The following is a 24,190-nucleotide window of genomic DNA, read 5'->3' as shown; positions in this document are numbered from 1 at the left end:
TCCTACTCGGCGGTGTGGCAATTTTTCGTCAAGCCGCCCGAGGAAGTAAACGTAGCCGTATGTCGACTATGTGGCCAGAAAGTCAAGCGTGGCCAGGGGGCCAATGTTGGGACTACAGCGTTGCGTCAGCATATGCAGCGTCGCCATTCGGTGGCCTGGGAAAACCGTGATAAAGATACGGCGGTTCTGCCTGCCCCAGCCCCCGCTCCATCACCCGCTCCGTTACTTGCTCCGTCACCCGACGTCAATCGCCCTCTATCAGCCAGTCAAGGCTCCAACACCTCTGCTGAGGGGAGTTGTCGCTTATTGGCATCTTCCGCTCGTTCAGATGCTCCTTCTCCTGCTACTCCTCTTCACGGATTCCGTCAGCAGTCTTTCTTGGAATCCGTTTCCAAGAGACAACAGTTTGCGAGCACGCACCCGACGGTGCAGAAGCTGAACGTCCTCCTGTCCAAGTTGCTGGTGCTGCAGTCCCTCCCTTTCCAAGTGGTGGACTCAGCACCTTTCCGAGAAATGATGGCTTGTGCCGCGCCGCGGTGGAGAGTGCCAAGCCGGCATTTCTTCGCCAAAAAGGCAGTGCCAGCCCTGCATTCACATGTAGAAGAGATGGTGGGCCAGTCTTTGAGCATGTCGGTCTCTGCCAAAGTGCACGGCAGCGCCGACGTGTGGAGCTGTAACTACGGTCAGGGACAGTACATGTCATTTACGGCCCACTGGGTGAACGTGGTGCCGGCACAGCCGCACCAGCAACTTGGACAGGTCACGCCGCTTTTGCCTCCACGTTTGCACGTCCTTGGTCCAGCAAAGATGTCCGCCTCTACCACCTCTTCTTCCGCCGTGTCCTCAGCCGCCACCCCCGTGCCAAGTCCCATTACCCGACCGGCATATCACATGTGCAGGGCGCAACGGTGTCACGCTGTGCTGCACCTGGTATGCCTTGGCGAACGTAGTCACACAGGGGAGGAACTTCTGAGTGTAATGAACAGAGAAATCGACAGATGGCTGTCTCCGCGCAAACTGAAAATCGGAACCATGTTGACCGACAACGGAAAGAACATGGTGTCTGCTCTGCGTCAAGGAAGGTTGTGCCATGCATCATGCATGGCTCACGTGTTCAATCTGGTTGTCAAGCGGTTCCTAAAATCCACCATCCCACTGCAAGACATCTTTAAAATGTCACGTAAACTTTGCATGCATTTCAGCCATTCCTACACCGCAAAGCACACCCTCCTTGAGCTGCAGCGGCAGAACGGAATTCCACAGCATCGCCTGATCTGCGACGTTGCAACAAGGTGGAATTTAACCCTACATATGTTAGACCGCCTTTACGAACAGCGAAAGGCCATCACCGATTTCCTGATGTTACAAGCGGATAAAGGTACTCCCCTGTGTAACTTAGATGTCAGCCATTGATCTTCTTCGCACCCACGGCATCACCTCATAGAATCTCTGCATTGCATCTGCAATCACAACGCTGACTTCCCGGATCACCACTCAGCCATTGGACTCTTGATAGTCGTCTCCCCACACTGCTGCTGGGGGGACTTTTTAACCTAGGCCTGTGTATGGCCTTCAATTGAAGCTGCTTCCGCTCCGCCACTCTGCCATTGGACTCTTGATAGTCGTCTCCCCACACTGCTGCTGGGGGGACTTTTTAACATAGGCCTCTGTATGGCCTTCAATTTAAGCTGCTTACGCTTCGCCACTCTGCCATGGGCCCCTGTACCGCCTCCTCTTGCTGCTGCCAGGTCCAGAGTGTGTCATGGGTCCCTGTACGGCCTCCCATTGCTGCTGTCTCCATCGCCACACTCTGCCATGTGCCACTTTCAGGTCTCCTCACACTGCTGGTGGGTTCCATTTTGTCATAGGGTGCTGTATGGCCTTCCATTGCTGCTGCCTCCACCGCCACCCTGCGCCATGTGCCTCTGTCGTCTGCTCACGCTGCTGACGGCTTCCGCTTTTTAACCGAGGCCTGTGTTTGGCTTCCGAATACTGCTGCATCCACCGCCACCCTGCGCCATGTGTCTCTGTCGTCTGCTCACGCTGCTGACGGCTTCCGCTTTTTAACCTAGGCCTGTGTATGGCTTCAGAATAATGCTGCCTACACCGCCACCCTGCGCCATGTGCCTCTGTCGTCTGCTCACGCTGCTGCCAGGTCCATACTGATTCATGGCCCCCTGTACCGGCTCCTCATGAACGTGGTTCAGCGGGTTTGCATCACTTAACGGCAAATCGTTGACAAACGCTGGGACGTTCAGTGTTGTGCGCATTAAGCCAGACACCAAAGGGCAGCACAGACCTGTTATTACTCGCTCAAGCATGGCTGAACAAAACCAGTCTCTACCACAAATTGGACCCAGACCTGCCCAGGGTCTCGTAAGTAGATTGCACGGAGGAGTAGAGTTCGTTATTGGAATTAACTGTGAGGGACTTTTAAACCTAGGCCTGTGTATGGCCTTCAAATTGAAGCTGCTTCTGCTCCGCCACTCTGCCATTGGACTCTTGATAGTCGTCTCCCCACGCTGCTGCTGGGGGGACTTTTTAACATAGGCCTCTGTATGGCCTTCAATTTTAGCTGCTTACGCTCCGCCACTCTGCCATGGGCCCCTGTACCGCCTCCTCATGCTGCTGCCAGGCCCGTAATCTGCCATGGGCCCCCGTACCGACTCCTCATGCTGCTGCCAGGCCTGTAATCTGTCATGGGCCCCTGTACCGCCTCCTCATGCTGCTGCCAGGTCCAGAGTGTGTCATGGGTCCCTGTACGGCCTCCCATTGCTGCTGTCTCCATCGCCACACTCTGCCATGTGCCACTTTCAGGTCTCCTCACACTGCTGGTGGGTTCCATTTTGTCATAGGGTGCTGTATGGCCTCCCATTGCTGCTGCCTCCACCGCCACACTGTGGCTCCACACTCTGGTTTTGGCCCCGTGACTGCCCAAATGAGTGAAGTGTGCGGTGATTCTAAGATCGACGGCACACATCTGCATGTCATACTGACTGACAGTATTATTTCTCTTCCCCAGCAGACTCCAAGGGCATTTAAATTAAAGGTACAGTGTTCTGCACTAATATAAAGGCTCTCTGAAGCCTAGAAACACCCTTTTTATAAGTTAAATTCGCAGCGAATATATTCGGCTCGAAGCGAATTTATTCGGCGAATTCGGCGAATAAGCCGAACCGAATTTTTGAATAATTCGCTCATCTCTAGTTATAACCCTCCCTTGCTCTATCCAAAATGAAAAAAAAAAAAAAATGTTTGCCTATGGTTGTACTGTAAACTCTCTCAATCAACATTAACTGTTTTTATATATTAGTAAATAGATAGGAAAGTACATTGTATTTATTGGTAATGTCAGAAATTATGAACTGTTCTATATCTTCTGCACACTTCCTATAGTATGTCAAGAAGTCTAATTAGCTCGCCTAGTTGTTATTTTAGGACTAAAGAATGATTAATCTCTATGTTGTAGTGAAAAAGTATAGGGATGGTTTGAGTAGTTTAGCAAAGGAAACTGAGCAGGACCAACACCACTCAGTACACAAACATGCTGTGCATTGTCAGCTCACAAGAGGATATAGGCACTGAGGGCATTTCTGGCAGATAAACAGGTATTTTACTGTACTTGAGGGGTCTTTAAAGGGATACAAGATGGGGAAATAAATTGGTATTCATTGCAGAGTTGTACTACATATGTTTTTATTTTACCCCGACATACACTTTAAGAGTTTCTTCTGAGTGTTCTCAGATGCTCCTTTCTCTCCACTGATAGGTTAGTTGACTTCCATGTAAGCTGGTCCTTGTACACATACACTATATTGGCAAAAGTATTGGGCCAGCCCTTCAAATCATTGGATTCAGATGTTCCAATCACCTTCATGGCCACAAGTGTATAAAATCAAGCACCTAGGCATGTAGACTGCTTCTACAAACATTTGTGAAACAATGGGTCGCTCTCAGGAGCTCAGTGAATTCAAGTGTGTACCGTGATAGGTTGCCAACTGTGCAATAAGTCCATCCATAAAATATCCTTGCTACTAAATATTCCACGGTCACCTGTTAGTGGTATTATAACAAAGTAGAAGCAACTGGGAACAACAGCAACTCAGACACAAAGTGGTAGGCCACGTAAAATGACAGAGCCGGGTCAGCGCGTGCTGCAACTGTCTGCAGAGTCAATAGCTAAAAATCTCCAAACTTCATGTGGCCTCCAGATTAGCACAACAACAGTGTGTCCGCTTCATGGAACAGCTTCATGGAATGGGTTTCCATTGCCGAGCAGCTGCATTCAAGCCTTACATCACCAAGTGCAATGCAAAGCATCAGATGCAGTGGTGTAAAGCACGCTGCCACTGGACTCTAAAGCAGTGGAGACGTGTTCTCTGGAGTGATGAATCACGCTTGTCTGTCTGGCAATCTGATGGATGTGTTTTGGTTTGGCAGTTGCCAGGAGAACGGTACTTCCCTGACTGCATTTGTGCCAAGTGTAAAGTTTGGTAGAGGGGGGATTATGGTGTGGGGTTGGTTTTCAGGGGTTGGGCTTGGTCCCTTAGTTTCAGTGAAGGGAACCCTTAGGTTATCAGCATACCAAAACAGTTAGGACAATTTCATGCTCCCAACTTTGTGGGAACAGTTTGGGGATGGCCTCTTCCTGTTCCAACATGACTGCGCACCAGTGCACAAAGCAAGGTCCGTAAAGACATGGATGAGCAAGTTTGGGGTGGAGGAACTTGACTGGCTTACACAGAGTCCCGCAACTCAATAGAACACCTTTGGTATGAATTAGAGCGGAGACTGCGAGCCAGGCCTTCTCGTCCGACATCAGTGCCTGACCTCACAAATGCACTTATGGAAGGATGGTCAAATATTCATCATAGACACACTCCAAAACCTTGTGGAAAGCCTTCCCAGAAAAGTTGAACCTGTTATAGCTGCAAAGGGTGGACCAACTCAATATTGAACCCTACAGACTAAGACTAGGATGCCATTAAAGTTCATGTGCGTGTAAAGGCAGACATCCCAATACTTTTGGCAACAGAGTATATGCATGTCTGCATGACTAAAGCTGGCCATACATGCTTCAAAATTCTCTTTTTAAAGTTCATGCACTGAACTAGAGAAATCAAATGATTTCCCAATCCATGCCAATAGTGTGGTTAGAGAAATGTCAGCTGGCAGCAATTGTATGCAATAGGCTCTGATCCAGTGGTTTCTGAATCCACAAACAGTGCTTGCATCTGACTGGATGCAAGCACTGTTTCAATGAGAATTTCCACACCAGCTCCTTCAACTTTTGTTGAGCGAAGGGGTGTCTCAATAGAGCTACCAAAACTCTAATTTCAACCGATTTAGCAGGAATTGGCTGAAAGCTGAGCAGTGTATGGCCAGTCTAAATGGGGAAACTATAAGCGCTCTTAGGAGACTCTCAGTTCAATTGTCTATGTACACTGTAAAGCATTTAAGAATTTGCAGCACTAAATGAATAAAATAAACTGTTAAATATTGACTGAGGCTGAGTCATGGTGATGACCTGCCCAGCCTGACCTAAACCAGCTATTGTAAATGAAGGTGTGCATTATTAATCAGTTCAAAATCACCGACTTCTACCTTACTCTGTGAAACATTAGCAAGGGAGAGGGGAATACAATGGGACTGATTTACAATGCAGTGGTATGGTAGCATTATGCACAGAATTATGCTAGGGTCTCCACAACATGGCCTACGTTTAAAGCAGTATTAAACGCAATAGCAAACATTTCATTTATAGCAGCTTACCAATTCTTAGATGTGAAGGCTGCATTAGTTTTCTTTAGGCTCTCTTTTTTATTTTTCATCTGTGATCTAGCCAGTAAGTCTGTTTTTCAAAAGAACACGCTTCCTTGCAATTACAGGGAGGAGACAAACTATTTACACTGGCAGGGAGGGGGCATGGCCTGGAGCATGATGGAGTAGGACGCTTGAGAAAAGAGCTCTGTCTTCACCATATCCTTTCCTCAATATCCTGGCTAAAATCATGCATTTCACATGCTGATCCTAGCTCCCGCAGACCTTACCACCTTACCCATCATGTCGCCCCTGCTCAAAGTGTCTGAACCTAGCTCCAAGCTTGAAACATTTCTGCACAAGGAGTGGGAGCCTTGGGGGAAGATGGTGACACCTCTACTTCGGACTCTGAATCCCAGGCCGCCACCATGTTCTGGAAGCAACATCCACGTGTCAAGCCACTAAAATTGAGGAAGTCAAGGTTGATATGTCTCTCATATGCCAAGACTTCCATAAGCTGAGAGACAGGGTGACAGAGGCAGAGACCCGCATCAGCCAGGCAGAGGACTTACTGCACCTGCTACACCAGTGTTCTGAAAACGTGCAGTGCCAAATTGAACAACTTACCCAAAAGCAAGACGACATGGAGAATAGACTGTCGCTGCTAAATCAGGTTTGTGGGTCTCCCAGAGGAGGCAGAGGGCTCTGATCCCACCACCTTTCTGGAGAATCTCCTGACCACCAATTATGGTAGAATTGCCTTTTCCACCATGTTTGTGGTGGAGAGCGTGCAACACATGCCCACCCACAAACCACCCCGTGCACAATGCCACACATATTTATTGCCAAGATGCTCAACTACAGAGATTGAGATGCTGTGCTACATTTGGCGAGAGAGAAGGGCAGCATCCTTTTCCAGAGCATCAAAGTGGCAGCCTTCCCGAACTTTTCTGCGGAGGACCAATGACAGAGGTTCCGCTTCACCAAAATCAAATGCCAGCTTCATATTCAGCATTTATATACGCCATGGTGTACCAAGCTCAGCTCCGAGTGGCGGTTGAGGGCCGTATTCACTTCTTTGAGGACCGTGAGGCTCTATACAAATGTTTGTCCCTTTATGTATGTGATTTCTACACACTTCTGATACCACAACGAAGATCTTCCTTTCTCGGGACAACAGCACCATACCCTTTGAAGATCATTGACTGGTGTGATTTCCCTGTGCTCCATACTCTATTGCACCCTTCAGCGAAGGTTCACCCCCTCAAGATTGCCCGGATAGTCCAGGCATCTTTACCCTACAGATGAACAGTGCACTTCACTATGGATGCATTTGTACCTCATGTTGGTTGTTAATGTTTGGGAGAAATATGCTCTGGCTATGTTGGGGAGGCAGAGAGCAGGGTGAGGGATGGGAAAGGGTTTATTATACCTGTTGTACAATACCAATCTTTATTATACCTATTTTATGCCATTTACACTCTTAGAACTGTATTTGTTATTATGTCTGCCTCTGTTCATGTCTGTGAGCTAAAGCACTGTACTCTGCCAGGTCGGTCTACAATCACCCTGTGTTTTCTTATTTGACCAGTTTCAAGCATGACCATCTTGAAATTCTTAACCTGGAACGTTTGGGAGCTTCATGATGAGCTGAAACTTTTTCAGCTGTAACCTCTCTCAAAATCCACGAGCGGATATCATTGTACTAGTAGAAACACACATAACCTGCCAGCTGCAACTAGGCCTTAAACACCCCTGGGTGGGCTGGGCTTACCATGCCAACCACTCTCCCTACTTCGGTGGCGAAATCTGTACAATTTGAACTGCTATTGGTGAGCTTGGACCTGCTTGGCAAATGTTTTTTTTTTTTTGCACACCCAGGTTTGTGGACGCCCATTACTAACTATTGCTTGTTATAACCCTCCCCCTTACAACTCTACAGTAATAAATAAAGGTTTAGCTTTTATGGCACAACACCCAGCCACACCCACAGTCTGGCTGGGCGATTTCAAAATAGTTCTTGATGCTAGTATGGACTGCTCAAGTCAGGGACCCTTTACTTCCTCTCTTAGCCAACCAACAAAACTTTACTGTCTCTTAACGGGCTTTGCCCTCTCTTATTCCTGGTCTTATAAATATCCCTCCTACAGGGCATACTCCTCCATGTCCAGAATAGATTTTATTTTTCTTTCCTGCACTTTGCTTCCAGTACTACAAGATGTGGACTTTTCAGATTACTCTCCTACTTGTCACAACTTTATATAGGGTTCCCTCAGCAACACCATTGTGGTGCTTAAACCCCTTTTGCTATGGGCTTTGGGAGACCCAGAGGAATTGGAGATCAGATGGCAATATTTTTTCTGAACCAACATTGCTACAGCATCCCCAAGGGTCGTATGGGAGGCCTTCAAACTGCATACCTGTACTTTGCTTACTTCCCGTATCTTCTGTTTAAAATCTGCCACCAAGATAGTACTCACACAAGCTATGAATAGACTTAGTCAATTGGAAAGAGTCCTTTGCGAGAGACCCCTCCCCAACCTAGCTACCACTCTTAAAATGCATGCACGTATTGCTAATCAATTGCATTTAGAGCAAGCTAAGCAACAATTCCTTTTTTGCAAACAATGCATTTTTGAACATGGAGAACATGTGGGCAAACTCCTGGCATACCTTGTCCACCAAGATCATAGACCCCCAGTGGTTGTCACTCTATGCTCCACTTATTATCAATCCTAGACTGGTTACTGCAGAATTTCATACTTATTTCTCTAATCTATACACCTCCCAGGTGACCCACTCCACCCATGCCTTTCTCCACAAACTAGACTTTCCCTGTTTAACAGAAGAACAAGTGGCCCTTCTGGAGGCTCCCCTGCTTATAGATGAGAACTCAACAGCGTTATCCCCCGGTTTAGACAGTCTTCCACTTTAATTTTATACAACCTACGCCGACACCATTAGTCCACAACTCTTAACCCTGTATACTGATATTTTTGACACCTCAGCCCTACCCTCCACTCTACGCGAGGCCCTAATAATTGTCCTCCTGAATCCTGGTAAGGACTCACTCCTACCCGAATCATACCACCCCATTTACCTGCTACAGGTAGATAGTAAAATCCTGGCCAAAATCTTAGCCTCCAACTTAATCCGTGTCATCCTATCCTTTGTCCACTCGGATCAAACCGGCTTTATGCCAGGTAAGAACACCTCAATTAACATCTGGCAGTTATTTATGAATAGTCAGGCTTCACACAAAAATGTAGGTAATATCCTCGAGTGCCACCAGCATTCTAAGGCATTCAATTTGGTGGAGTGGGGATACCGCTGGGAGTGTCTGGGGAGGTACGGGTTTGGTCCAAATTATATTAAGTGGGTACAATTAGTGTATCAATCCCCTGTGGCTAAAGTCTCTGTCAATGGATGGGTGTCAGACTCCTTTCACCTAAGACATGGCACACACCAGGATGTCCCCTTTCCCCAATGCTGTACACAATCGTGGCTGAACCGTTAGCCATGTTCTCATCCTGGTATTAGTGGCTTACGATCAGGCCTTATGGTGGAAAAGATAAGCATGTATGCAGACGACACTATCTGGAAGATCCATGGCCTTCACTTATTTCTGCACTGCATGTTATTGATCAACTGGGAGCTCACTTCAGACTATGCATCAATGGGGAAAAATCCCAAATTTTTCCTCTTGACCAATTTTCATCAGCTACGAATCAGGCCAACCTGCCCCTTGCCTGTGTAGACTCATTTAAATACCTGGGTGTCAGTCTCTCACTCTCTGCGGGAATACAGCTCCTTAAAATGTTGAACCTTTATTCACTGTAATCAAACAAAAACCCAAATGTGGGCAAAGCTGCCCCTAGGTGTTATGGGGAGGATCAATATAATTAAAATGGTTCTGCTACCTAAACCTTTATATGCCATTTGGCACTCTCCTGTATTTGCCACTAAAACTCTTCAAAACCAATGACTCCCTTTTAAATTCTTTTGTTTGGGGAAGCGGCAGGAAAAAGTTGCCCTGGCAAATATTAATAAACCCCACAGCCTTAGGTGATGAGGCCCTGCCCAATTTCGATCTCTACAAATAGCTGCCCAATTATTTCACTTCTACCACCTTGATAAATTGGATTTGCGAAGGTCTAATTTGGTCTGCAGGCAGCCATCCAGCCCATACACCTTTGCAGTCGATCCTCAGAGGAGCTAGAGGTATCAACCCCCTATGTGCCTAAGATAGCATTTTATGCCATCATCAACCCATCTGGGAATTGGCCATACACAGAAGAGACGGATCCCACCCTTCATAGTCATACACCACTCTGGCACAATCACCATTTACCAGAACTACTACTTATTCAAGACCCAACATTGTGGGCCTCACAGGGGATTCTATACCTCAATCAGCTATATACAACCAGTGGTCTCAAAACATTCACTGAACTACAAGCCGAGTTCTCCCTCCCCAACTATATGCTTTTCAGATATATGCAATTGTGACATGCACTGCCCGCTTAGTTTTCTGATGGTATTCCCCCACATTATCCCCTACCATTGACAGAGATAATATTGGGCTCTGAACCTGCTAAATTAATATCCATGCTCTATAATACCCTGTTAACCCCATCTGCAACCAAGCTGGCCTACCGAGTCAAAACTAAGTGACAGCATGATTTAGGTGGATTGGGAGAAAGTTTTGGATAACTATAAAATGGTCTCACCCAAAGTCTCTGATTTCTTGACCCAGATGAGCCCTGTGTAGGATGTACATCTGACTCCAGTCTGTGTGTCTTGCTATAAACCTTCCCACAACTCTTTATGTCTACCTTGTCTACAGGTCAGGGGCACCTTTTTTCCCCTCATCTGGTCCTGCCCCGTGGTACAAACCTTTTGGGCTCAGAATGTTAGATTCTTGCATGACCATGTGGGTGCCCCTTTGCCCCTGGACCAAAGGCCTTGCCTACTTGGTCTCTTCCCACAGCCCAACATGGACAAGTTTTTGACCATATGTCTACAAGAGACACTGTTTATAGCCTGCAAAGTGATTGTGCAAAACTGGATGCAGACAACCCCCCCACATATGAGACATGGGTGTAGGAGGTAAACACCACCCTTCCATATAAAAAAAAAATGATTTACATACACACAGAGGATGCCCCAACAAATACAACAAGGTTTGGGACAGATGGCTGGCACAAACAGCCACTTATCTTTGAGGCAACCGCTGAATACAGTGCTCAACTGCTATGCTTGATTTGCATTAACAGTAAGGCATTTCTTACCCATTTACTATTAAAACGGAGGTACATGACTGATGCAACAGTACAGTACTCTTCCGTTGAATTAACAATTTTTCTGTAACAGTAGTTGGCATACTTTATTCGAAATGTAACCCCGATTATTTCCCAATGCTTTATTTTAACCACTTCCCGACCGGCTGTTGTATATAAAACGGCCGGACGGTGGCACTGCAGGGTCGGGTGACCGTTTATAAACGGCCTCCCCACACCCTGCTTGTGCGCGCTCCCTGGGAGCTCGCAGCACCGCGATCCGGTGCCGAGGACACAGCGAAACACTGATCGTCGGATGGGACCTCTGTACGGGGTCCCAATCATGTGATCACTGATTGGCCAGTGACCACTTCTGACATCATTGCTTACTACGTGTGAAATCTGTGAATGATCACAGAGGTCACATGGTACAAGGCTATTCACAACAGCCTTGTACCATGTGACAAGCTGTGACCAATCACAGCTCACTCAGTAGTTCTCAATGGCTGCAAGAATGCAGACAGAGAGAAAGAGAAATGATTGTTTTACATCCTATATGGGTGTAAAAGCAATCAGTGTGAAAAAAAAAAAAAAAAAATCTTCATCACCCCCAAAAGTAGTACAGTGTCACCATTGTGACACTGTACTGCTAGGGTGACTGTATGTAAAAAAAAAAAAATATTAAAAAAAAAAATAAAAATGTAAAAAAAAAAAATGTTTAAAAATTATAATTTTTGGTTATAAACTAATTTGGCTTATTTTTTTTTTTAATAAAAAGATAACGGAATAAATTTTGGCCAAGATTTATGATAAAATATTATTTGCAAAATTTTATAAGAAAAACACTTTTTTTCAAAATTTTGGGACATTTTCATTTACATAGCAAAAGAAATAAAAATCCCAGCGGTGAATAAATACCACCAAAATAAAGTTTCATCTGTCTCAAAAAAAATGGTAAAAAATTCATATGGGTACAGTGTTGCATGACCGCGCAATTGTCATTCAAAGTGTGATAGCGCTGAAAGCTGAAAATTGCCCTGGTCAGGAAGGGGGTAAAAGTGTCCGGACTGGAAGTGGTTAATAAAGTTGTTTTGGAACATGAAACACTGGCAGGGATGACTAAAATTATCATTTTCTATTTAAGTATAATCTTTATTCCAAAAGGAAATACCTGTCAGGTGGAAGCATTCAGGTGGCAATGCTGCTGCTCGATTGCTTCCACACAGCCCACAGTGCCATCCGCCGCCCCCCCAAACCCCCCGGGTCCCGCTATATGTCCCGGGCTCCGCTTTCGCATCTGCACCCCGGGACCAGTCAGCGGGTGCTGGTGGTATCTCGGGATGCGGTTATAGAGGAGGGAAGAGAACGGATACGTCCGCTCCCCTCCCCTTTTTGTCCTGACTCGGAAGTGATGTGATGTCACTTCCAGGTCCCCGTTGCCAGATTCTCGGCCAGGAAAGAATGTAATGCAGTGCGATGTGCACTGCATTACATTCATGGGAGCACAGGAGAGACATCCGGAGTGTTTTAGACCCTGGATGTCTCAAAAAATAGAACCTGTCACCAAAAATCATCACATAGGGGACTTTTTGTTACCTATGTTATAAAAAAAATGAAGTAAAAAATTTTTTATTTTTTAAAATGTAAGTTGCACCATAACATATCAAACCCAAATTTTTCAAGGCCCCCCACCCCCACATATGTACACACTCACAAATGTAAAAGCACATGCTGGGGCACCTGCATAAGGAGCTTTAAAAGCGTCACCTATAGAAAATTTAGGGTACTAAAGTTTGTTGCTGTTTCATGCAAATTTAAGATTTGACATGTTGGATATCTATTCTCTCAATGCAACCTCAACTTTTATATTTTACAAAAAATTTAATAATGTATTGCTTTTTGTGCCCTAAAATTAACTTAAGTGTCTTTTTTACTGAAATTTTGCATTTCTTAGACCTTTGTGATAAAATTGTATTACATAAAAAATTGGAACTACCGCTATTTTATTCTTTAGGGTCTCTGCTTTCAGAAAATATATCATATTTGGGGGTTTTATGTAATCTTTAAACTTAAAATGATTTTTTAAATGTGTGCAAAAAACGCAAAAACAGCTCTGGCAGCAAAAGGGATAAAGGATAAGTCCAACATGCCAATTTCCTGACGAGCAGCCAATTGGTGCTCATTACACTGCAAGGTCTCTCCCCTCCCTGCTAGTCCCTGCAGTCTCCCCTCCCTGCTAGTCCCGTGCAGTGCTGGAGAGGGGCAGCAAAGGGAGGGGAGGAGATAAACAGCGCAATGTTAAAATTACTAAACATTTAAGTCACCATAAAGCCCCTTTTGTTTTTAAAAGCCCCAGACATTCCATAAAGCACTTCAGATTTAAATACGGTTTTGGTCAAATGTATTTATTTTTATCAGGACAAGTAGATTGGGACACCGATTTAGTCCCTGGACAAGTAGTTTTTTCAAAAAATTCCACACCCCTGAGTTCAATAGAAACATACCTGGAGTAAAAGGATATTTTCTTTTAGCTGTGGCATGAAATTCCACTTTAATATGGCATGGAAACTCAGGGTTATAACTACAGCTATGAAATACTTTTTAACAGACAAATTCAAAGCCACCATGGAAGACGTGTCACATAAATCAGCAATAAAGAGAAGGATAAAGTGTACCGGTAAAAGCCAGCTCTCATCCAGGAAGCTTGAATTCTGCAGGAAGATACGAGAGTTACACATGTGCCTTTAATTACTAAATGATAGCCAGCAATGACAAGTTTATGTATGTATAATCCCAGAATCCTCTGCCAAATGTAGCACAAGTTAGTAGATACAGCTCTGTATATTTGTCTGTGCTCAGACTGATTTTCAGCTGCTCTGATTAACAACTCAATATGCTGTCCCCAAAAGAATCTTCAAGCATAATGTAGTATTGTACATGTTTCTTGCAGTCCTTCACAATGTTGTCCGTATAACTGATTTTCGTAACTCTGTAAACTGCCCTTTATATAAACATAGTGGATCTGTGCCTTCACAGAACAGAAGTGTTTCAAAAGGATGGAAATGTTCTTATAGATTCAGATTTCCTGTGTTTAGGAAATACACCTCATTAACCACTTGCCCTCCAGAGGATTTACCCCTTCTTCTTGACCAGGCCATTTTTTGCATTATGGCACTGCGTTACTTTAACTGAAAATTGTGCAGTCATTCAATGCTGCACCCAAATTATATTTACATCCTTTTTTTCCCCACGAATAGAGCTTTCTTTCAGTGGTATTTTATCGCCTGTGCATTTTTTATTTTTTGTGTTATAAAAAAAATAAAGGCCAACAATTTTGAGAAAAAACAATATTTTTGACTTTTTGCTATCAAACATGTCCAGTAAAAAATTTAACAAATCAAATTGTCATAAATTTAGGCCAAAATGTATTCTGCTACATGTCTCTGCTAAAAAAAAATCCCAATACAAGTAAATTAATTGGTTTACGTGAAAGTTATAGCGTTTACAAATGGCGGTATATATAGACTGCGGCGGGCATTCTGACACTGGGGGGAACTGACTTCCCCAGTGACACCAATACAGTGATCAGTGCTAATAAAAAGCACTGACACTGTACTAATGGCACTGGGCAGGAAGGGGTTAACATGTGGGGCGATCAAAGGCTTAACAGTGTGCTGTTTTACTAGGGGCTGTGTCTGTGTGCTTCACTGTAAGCATACTGCTTTGCATGGCTGTGCTATGCCATGCAAAGCAGTGTGCAGGAGAGAACAGGAGCTCTGCAGGAGAGAAATGTTTTGTATACTAACAGTTCTCCCCCCCCCCCCCCGTTGAAGATCCTCGGCAATCAGCAGGCGCTGGCGAGTGATCACTGGCCGGGATCCGGTGATTGACAGCCATGGCGGAGTGGGTAGGGCGCGCGCACCCCACCATCCGAAATTACATATATATACACATGTGATTTTGTGCACCGCTGCCGCCCTGTAGCAGTATTTCTGCTATGGGGTGGCGCTAAAGCTGTTAATAAAGCTGAACTCTGAGCTAAGCAAATATTGTCTAAATACAAGGAGTCAGGTTTATTCTTCCTTGAATCTTGGGGTATTTTTTCTATTTCTTTCAGATCTGTGCAGTAATCCAGTGTGAAACTTTGTCTCTGTGCAGGAGCTTCCTGTAATAAAGACCGGTCACTGACGCTCTCTTCTTGTGCAGGATGACTGATCTTGTCTCCGCCCTCTTCTGTCATTTTTTGCAGGCAGCCTGTAGTGGGTGGGGTCTGCTGGGTCCCTCCCACAGCTATGCTCTCACCACCACTACCAGAGCCAGTGCTAGACTATTTTGTGCCCCAGGCAAGGCCAGCTACAGGTGAAACTCGAAAAAATTAGAATATCGTGCAAAAGTTCATTTATTTCAGTAATGCAACTTAACCACTTCCAGTCCGGACACTTTTACCCCCTTCCTGACCAGGGCAATTTTCAGCTTTCAGCGCTATCACACTTTGAATGACAATTGCGCGGTCATGCAACACTGTACCCAAATTAATTTTTACCATTTTTTTTAGACAGATAAAGCTTTATTTTGGTGGTATTTATTCACCGCTGGGATTTTTATTTTTTTTGCTATGTAAATAAAAAAGTCCAAAAATTTTGAAAAAAAGTGTTTTTTTTATAAAATTTTGCAAATAAATAATATTTCATCATAAATCTTTGCCAAAATTTATTCCGTTATCTTTTTAGTAAAAAAAAAAAAAATCCAAATTAGTTTATAACCAAAAAGTATAATTTTTAAACATTTTTTTTTACATATTATTTTTTATTTTTTTTACATACTGTCACCCTAGCAGTACAGTGTCACCAGGGTGACACTGTACTACTTGTGGGGGGTGATGAAGATTTTTTTTTTTTTTTTTTTTTTTTTACACATTGCTTTTACACCCATATAGGATGTAAAAGCAATCATTTCTTTTTCTCTCTGTGTGCATTCTTGCACTCATTGAGAAGTACTGAGTGAGCGGTGATTGGTCACAGCTTGTCACATGGTACAAGCCTGTTGTGAATAGGCTTGTACCATGTGACCTCTGTGATCATTCACAGATTTCACACATAGTAAGCAATGATGTCACAAGTGACATCTTTCTTACTACTTTGCATGTGATCACCGATTGGCCAATCAGTGATCACATGATCGGGACCTCGTACAGAGGTCCCGTCCGACGATCGGTGTTTCACTGTGTCCGGAGGACACAGCGGGCACCGGATCGCGGTGCTGCGCGCTCCCAGGGAGCGCGCACAAGCAGGGTGCGGGGAGGCCGTTTATAAACGGCCACCCGACCCTGCACTGCCACCGTCCGGCCGTTTATATGCAACGGCCGGTCGGGAAGTGGTTAAAGGTGAAACTAGTATATGAGATAGACTCATTACATGCAAAGCAAGATAGTTCAAGCTGTGATTTGTCATAATTGTGATGATTATGGCTTACAGCTCATGAAAACCCCAAATCCACAATCTCAGAAAATTAGAATATTGTGAAAAGGTGCAATATTCTAGGCTCAAAGTGTCCCACTCTAATCAGCTAATTAAGCAATAACACCTGCAAAGGGTTCCTGAGCCTTTAAATGGTCTCTCAGTCTGGTTCAGTAGGAATCACAATCATGGGAAAGACTGCTGACCTGACAGTTGTGCAGAAAACCATCACGGACACCCTCCCTCCCTGAGGGAAAGCCTCAAAAGGTAATTGCAAAGAAGTTGGATGTTCCCAAAGTGCTGGATCAAAGCACATTAATAAAAAGTTATGTAGAAGGGAAAAAGTGTGGAAGAAAAAGGTGCACAAGCAGCAGGGATGACCGCAGCCTGGAAAGGATTGTCAGGAAAAGGCCATTCAAAAGTGTTGGGGACTTTCACAAGCAGTGGACTGAGGCTGGAGTCAGTGCATCAAGAGCCACCACACACAGACGGATCCTGGACAACAAACAACTTCAGAAGCGTCTTACCTGGGCTAAAGAAAAACAGACCTGGTTTGTTGCTCAGTGGTCCAAAGTCCTCTTTTCTGATGAGAGTAACTTTTGCATCTCATTTGGAAACCAAGGACCCAGAGTATGGAGGAAGAATGGAGAGGCACACACTACAAGATGCTTGAAGTCCAGTGTGAAGTTTCCACAGTTTGTGTTGATTTGGGGAGCCATGTCATCTGTTGGTGTTGGTCCACTGTGCTTCATTAAGTCCAGGGTCAACGCAGCCATCAACCAGGAGATTTTGGAGCACTTCATGCTTCCTTCCGCAGATGAGCTTTATGGAGATGCTGACTTCATTTTCCAGCAGGACTTGGCACCCGCCCACACTGCCAAAAGCACCAAAACCTGGTTCAATGACCGTGGGATTACTGTGCTTGATTGGACAGCAAACTCGCCTGACCTGAACCCCATAGAGAATCTATGGGGCATTGCCAAGAGAAAGATGAGAGACACGAGACCGAACAATGCAGAAGAGTTGAAGGCCGCTATTGAAGCATCCTGGTCTTCCATAACACCTCAGCAGTGCCACAGGCTGATAGCTTCCATGCCATGCCGCATTGAAGCAGTAATTGCTGCAAAAGTGGCCCAAACCAAGTACTGAGTACATATGCATGCTTATACTTTTCAGAGGTCTGATATTGTTCTATGTACAATCCTTGTTTTATTGATTGCATGTAATATTCTAATTTTCTGAGATTGTGGATTTGGGGTTTTCATGAGCTGTAAGCCATAATCATCACAATTATGACAAATCACGGCTTGAACTATCTTGCTTTGCGTGTAATAAATCTATCTCATATTAGTTTCACCTTTTAAGTTGCATTACTGAAATAAATTAACTTTTGCACGATATTCTAATTTTTCGAGTTTCACCTGTATTGTGCCCCCCCCCCCCCGCCAAAAAAAATAAAATAAATACAATATTTTAAAAACAGTAGAAAATATTAAATAAATAAAACATGAAAACTGCTAAATTTCTTGCAAGTGCAAGTGATTTCAACTTACCTGAAGATCTAGAGCAAAATTGCTTTGAGACACAACCAGGAGCAAAGACAGGAAGGGTTCTGAAAGACAAACGTTTGGGTCCCTCAGTTATTTTATATTGTGGAATGTTATGTTTGAAATGTATGGAGGAACTGAAATTAACGAAACACAAGCTGACTGGCAAATTGAGTATACCATTATCTTGTATTATAAAGGCTTGCAGAAAAAATTTGGTCCACATTACCTAAATGTTCCTCATTTCCAAGCAAAGAGAACAGCGGATCATACCACTGAAAGAAAGGAATTTAAATTAGTACAGAAGACATGGTAAGCTTGTCCAATACGGTAAACAGTATGCAGTTCAAAGTAACTGAGAGCCACCCATCAAACCAAAACTAAACTCTAGGCAAGGAGATAAATACAATGCAGATATACATACATTTTATGATCAGGACACCCCTGCCAGATAGCACAGCCAGAACTTTATCCTCCACAATGGCAGCAGCACAGTTTGGTCAACAACACAAAGTCATTGGCCCAGAAGGACAATTAAGTGACAGCAAACTGATGGGGTCTCTGCTCCTGTCAGCACATGTTCACAGCACCTGAACCATATAAATCGCCAACACACCACAGATCTTCAAGATAACATATTATTTTTTTTTACAGTGATCACATCACTAAAGTACAACAATTCAGGGTCACGCAGGACCCCTGCGTTGGGCATGTGAGCATGATCACATCGAGCTGGTAGTTGCTACAGCACCCATTTACCTCTCATCTACTGCAGGAACATGTGCGATTATTACATATTGAATCATATAGCTGTCCCTGTCTCTCCCAATCTATGTGCTGCTGTGCAGAGACACGCAGGACGCGGATTATCAAGACACATTCAGGTACCAATAACAGTTACATGTAAAATAGATTTATTTAATTATCAATGAGAAGCTATCTAGAACCTTATCAGAAACCCATGACAAATTTCCTACAATTTGATCTACTTGCTTGGGTCACTTGTCCCTCTAGCCAAGCTCTTCCCTGACTCTCTTCCTCTGACATTTCAAATTCTCTCTGATTTATAGAATATGTGTTAAAGTGGAACTCCAGGCCTTTCCTCTCGTCACCTGAATTTGCTTCCCACCAATTAATTGCCTATTAACAAAAAAAAAAAAAAAAAAAAAAAAAAAAAAGTCATTTGCATACCTAAATTTATGGTCACATAACATGCCGAGACCAAGTCTTTGATCTTCTTCACTTCTCTGGGTGTACATGTCACTGCCTGGGTGACATGGACACTTGATTTCCTGTCCAGCACTGAGGTCCTCCCTGGCTCCAGAAGACTGTGAAGCACGATGACATCACAAGGAGGCAGCTAGTTGGAATGGGCACAAGGACTAGTGAATGTGTGGAGGGGTGGTGGGAGAGTTGTGTCTGGAGAAGGACTTTTATAAAGCTCTGTCATTTTATTAACCAATTACCATGTTTAACCACTTGCCCTCCAGAGGATTTACCCCCCTTCCTGACCAGGCCATTTTTTGCAATACGGTGATATGTGTTACTTTAACTGACTGGCAGTGATGCAATGCTGCATCCAAACGAAATGTACCGTATTTTTCGCTCCATAAGACGTAGCTAGGTTTCAGAGGCAGAAAACAGGAAAAAAATATTCTAAACCAATGGACTGCGGACACAGTACAGGAGATGACCAGAGACTGCGGACACAGTACAGGAGATGACCAGAGACTGCGGACACAGTACAGGAGATGACCAGAGACTGCGGACACAGTACAGGAGATGACCAGAGACTGCGGACACAGTACAGGAGATGACCAGAGACTGCGGACACAGTACAGGAGATGACCAGAGACTGCGGACACAGTACAGGAGATGACCAGAGACTGCGGACACAGTACAGGAGATGACCAGAGACTGCGGACACAGTACAGGAGATGACCAGAGACTGCGGACACAGTACAGGAGATGACCAGAGACTGCAGACACAGTACAGGAGATGGTCAGACTGCGGACATAGTACAGGAGATGACCAGAGACTGCGGACACAGTACAGGAGATGACCAGAGACTGCGGACACAGTACAGGAGATGACCAGAGACTGCAGACACAGTACAGGAGATGGTCAGACTGCGGACATAGTACAGGAGCTGTATTTAGTACCAAAGCCCTGTTCACTCAAAAGAATAATGAAGAGTAGATCTGTCAAGGGAGGGGGAGAAAACCCCCCAAATCAAACTTAAATACAAGCAAAATAAAAAAATATTTGCCCCTACAGGAGAAAATTCCAGAGGGTCTAACTCAGGAACGACAAGGAGAGGAAAATCATATTGAAGGTCAGGGGAGAAGGTGTTTAGAAGTATCAGACAGAAATCAGCTAAGGGAAATGTCAAAATTTGAAAGTGAAAGAAAAAAAAAGAAAAAAAGTATGAAGAAGTAAGACTAGAAATGCCCACAAAAGCTGAAAATCACAGATATGTTTGTAAAATTAGAAAACTCCATAAAAAACGAAATGGCGATTTTACACCGTGAAATGGAAAAGGAAGAAAAAAGAGGGAGATTTTCTTGTTCTGAAAAGGAGTACACCTTTACCCCTACAAAGCATGTATAGAAGAAAGCAGCGAAACAGGATAACAAAATATGGTTAATTTTATGACATATAATGCAAAAGGATTAAATACTCCAACAAAAAGAAATAAGGTTCTAAGGAAAATACGTCAATGATTTATTGAAGTGGAGTTTTTTCAAAAGACACATATATCCCAGGATTCAAACATTAAGTTATATTCTAGGTACTTTCCAACCTGGTATTACACAGATTCCCCAGACAAGCAAAAGGGTGTGGTGATAGGATTTGGAAAAAAATATAAAATTTTACTTTAGATGAAAAGCTGGTGGATCCAGAAGGCCGATATCTATTTTTAAAAGGGGAAACTAAAGGGAAGAGAATGTACACTAGCAAATATTTATTGTCCTAATAAAAATCTGACGATATATCTGGATGGAATATTAACAAAATGAATGGACTTCAAAAAAAGGGTTGGTGTGATTGTGGCAGGGGATTTAAATTTTTCCATGGACCCAGGGATGGATGCCTCATCATGCACCTGGAGAGAGGGAGATAGGAGTCTAAAGAATATTAAAAAAAAAGTTACAGCAATGTCAATTGATGGATGCTTGGAGGATCAAACACCCAAAAAGGAAAGAGACTATACCTTCTTCTCTGCGGCGCACAGGATGTATTCAAGATCGGATTATATATTAACTGAACATAGACTCTTGGAGTCCTTGATGAAAACGAATACAGAAGTAACATCTATATCGGACCATGCTTCTGTCACAATGAGACTACAGCTCGTAAGGGAACAGAATAAAATAAATATGTGGCGATTAAATGAGTTTATATTACAAAACCCGGAAGTAGAAATAAAAGTAAAGCAGGAAATAGATCAGTACTTTAATTTAAATGAGTCCAAGGAGGTTTCTATTGCTATGACATGGGAAGCACATAAAGCCTATATTAGGGGTGTACTGATTGCCACTGGGGCAAACAGAAAGAAAGAGCGCGGAAACAGAATTAGGATATTAACAGAAGAACTATATCAGTTGCAACAATTACATAAAAAGAATATAACCAGAGAATTACAACAAAAGACAATATTAAAAATAGAGGAGTTAAAGATTTTCCTAGTTTCCTGTTCCATAAGTTCTTTTAACAGGGTTTCGAAAAAAAGATATCGATCCCCCATCGATAACAAGCCAGGGAAATATTTGATGAAAAAACTGAGGGGAAAAAAAAAAAAAATCAAGGAATTATATAAAAAAACATAGAAAAATGAAAAAGGTGAAGTGGTTTAGTCAACCACCAATAAATCGCTAACACATTCCAGAACTACTATAGCAGCCTATATGGAATAGAAGGAAAGAACCAGAAGAAATCAGAGGAGGAGAGGAGGTGGAGGAAGAGGCAGATTTATCTGAGTGAGGCCAGTTTACCTAGGGTGGATAAAACTAGATTGGCAGCTCTAGACAACACAATATCAATAGAAGTAAATTTAGCAATAAAAAGCACTGCAGCTGGAAAGAGTCCTGGACATAATGGGTTTACCGTAAGATATTGAAAAATGTTCAAAGAAATTCTAGTCCCTAAATTGTGCTCATATATAAATGCTCTAGGAGGGGAGACAAAGATGAGGGAGGAATAGCTACAGGCATATATTACGGTAATACCCAAGGAGGGGAAGGATGGGTCTCAGTGTGCTAGCTATAGACCCATATCTTTACTAAAAACCGATACAAAATTGTATGCAAAGGTGTTAGCCAACAGGATGAAAGATTTGATGATGGATTGGCTACATCTAGATCAAGTGGGCTTTATCTCGGGCAGAGAGGGAATTTCCGTGGTCTAAGAACACTGCTTACCCTACAGAAGAATGAAAGAGGAGAGGAACCGGGAATAGTTTTGTCAGTCGATGCTGAAAAAGCGTTTGACAGAGTATACTGGGGATTTATGTTCCATACATTGAGATTAAAATTTTTTAGGATGTATAACAGAATCAAGCAGGGATGCCCATTGTCTCCGCTGTTGCTTGTTATATCTCTAGAACCGCTATTAGCAACTGTCAGAAATAGCATAGATATTAGGGGAATATGGACAGGGAACACTGAACAGAAAGTGGCAGCATATGCGGATGATATGCTGTTCTATGTGAGACACCCCAGATCAACATTACTGAACTTAATGAGAAAATTGAGAGTACGGAGAGCTATCTAACTTGATAATTAACCCCTCAGAAAGTGAGATATTAAATATAAATGTTTCGGAGGTCGAGAAGCAAATATTACAAAAAGAAGAGAGAGAAAGAGAGAGGGAGAGAGAGAATGAGAATTAAAGAATTTGGGAATAAAATTAACATCGCCCATACAAAATCTCTACCAGGCAAATTACATCCCTGGCCAATCAGTGATCACATGATCGGGACCTCGCACAGAGGTCCCGTCCGACAATTGGTGTTTCACTGTGTCCGGAGGACACAGCGGGCACCGGATCGCGGTGCTGTGCGCTCCCAGGGAGCGCGCACAGCTAGAAAAGGCGGGTGCCGTTTATGAACGGCAACCCGCCCCTGGACTGCCACCGCCCTCCCGTTTATAAACAGCAGGCGGACGGCAAGTGGTTAAAGGATATAGTGGACAGAGGGGTTTTATGTTCTTTACACAAGTTGAAAAATAAGAAGGAAATATTTTCTACACTAGATGAGTGACGGTATTGCCAAATAAGACATTTTGTCCGAAAGCTCCCACAACCACTAAGAAATGAGGATGAAATGTATCCTCTAGAGAGTACAAAATGAATACAGAAACATATCGCCTCAAGGATATATAAAATACTTACTGAAATAGAGAGACCAACATCCCAAAATTTTTTGGAGAAGTGAGAATTGGAGCTTGAAATTAAATTGAATGAGCAACAGAAAAATAAAATGATTAGTTTAACACATGGGGTGGTAAATATGAATATTGAAATTAATAACTGTTTAAGAAGATGGAATATTACTCCCAATGTGATGCATAAATTGAGTCCAGAAGCTTCACCCAAATGTTGGAGGGGATGTGGGAGCAAGGGTACGATGGCACATATCTGGTGGGGCTGTCTCAAAATACAGGATTTTTGGAGGGAAATAATGCAATATATACAAGAGATTCAGACGATCAGTATACCGACAGGCCCATGGGATTGTTTATTTTATAAAACAAAGCAATTCAAAATATGATCCTTTTTCATCTTTTAAACGCAGCTAAAAAAGTAAAAAAATCCCTAAGCACTGGCAAGCATTAGAAGCGCCAAAAAATCAAAGACTGGATAGAAAGGGTGGAGTATATATGTAGAATGGAAGAACTATATCACATAGACGAGGATAAAACAGAAAATTTTAAGAAGATCTGGGAGGAATGGCACAATTTAAAAAAAAATCAAAAAGATTTCTAGAAGCAGTTGGAGGATGAAGAAAAAAGAAAATAAATAAGAATTTGGAAAAGAAAGTAAAGAGAGAAGGAAGAGAAAAAGGGAGGGAAAGAGTGAGACAAAATAACAAAAGGTAGAATACAAAGAGGTTGGAAGGAATAAGAGAACAAAGGGTGGAGGGAGGGG

The 24,190-nt window shown here is 43.4% G+C and overlaps 1 protein-coding gene across 4 annotated transcripts in view; it reads right to left on the bottom strand.

The window, feature by feature from the left end:
- LOC149444142 (uncharacterized) overlaps nt 1–24,190 on the bottom strand; it is a 114,562-nt gene that overhangs the window by 66,828 nt on the left and 23,544 nt on the right. For all 4 annotated transcript variants that reach the window (XR_016306552.1, XM_089654899.1, XM_089654897.1 and 1 more), the window contains 3 exons: nt 18,272–18,317; nt 18,049–18,107; nt 13,715–13,750 (listed from right to left, as the gene is read on the bottom strand). Coding sequence is in view for 3 of the 4 variants with exons in the window: in XM_089654899.1 (XP_089511025.1) it covers nt 13,715–13,750; nt 18,049–18,107; nt 18,272–18,317 (141 nt within the window). In the remaining variant the exon portion in view is untranslated. The remainder of the gene's footprint in view (nt 1–13,714; nt 13,751–18,048; nt 18,108–18,271; nt 18,318–24,190) is intronic.

The sequence above is a fragment of the Staurois parvus genome, unplaced genomic scaffold (assembly GCF_062004578.1).
Source record: "Staurois parvus isolate SC_StPar_1 unplaced genomic scaffold, SC_StPar_1.0 ptg000813l, whole genome shotgun sequence".
Lineage (NCBI taxonomy): Eukaryota > Metazoa > Chordata > Amphibia > Anura > Ranidae > Staurois > Staurois parvus.
This window is presented reverse-complemented; position numbering and strand designations above follow the sequence as displayed.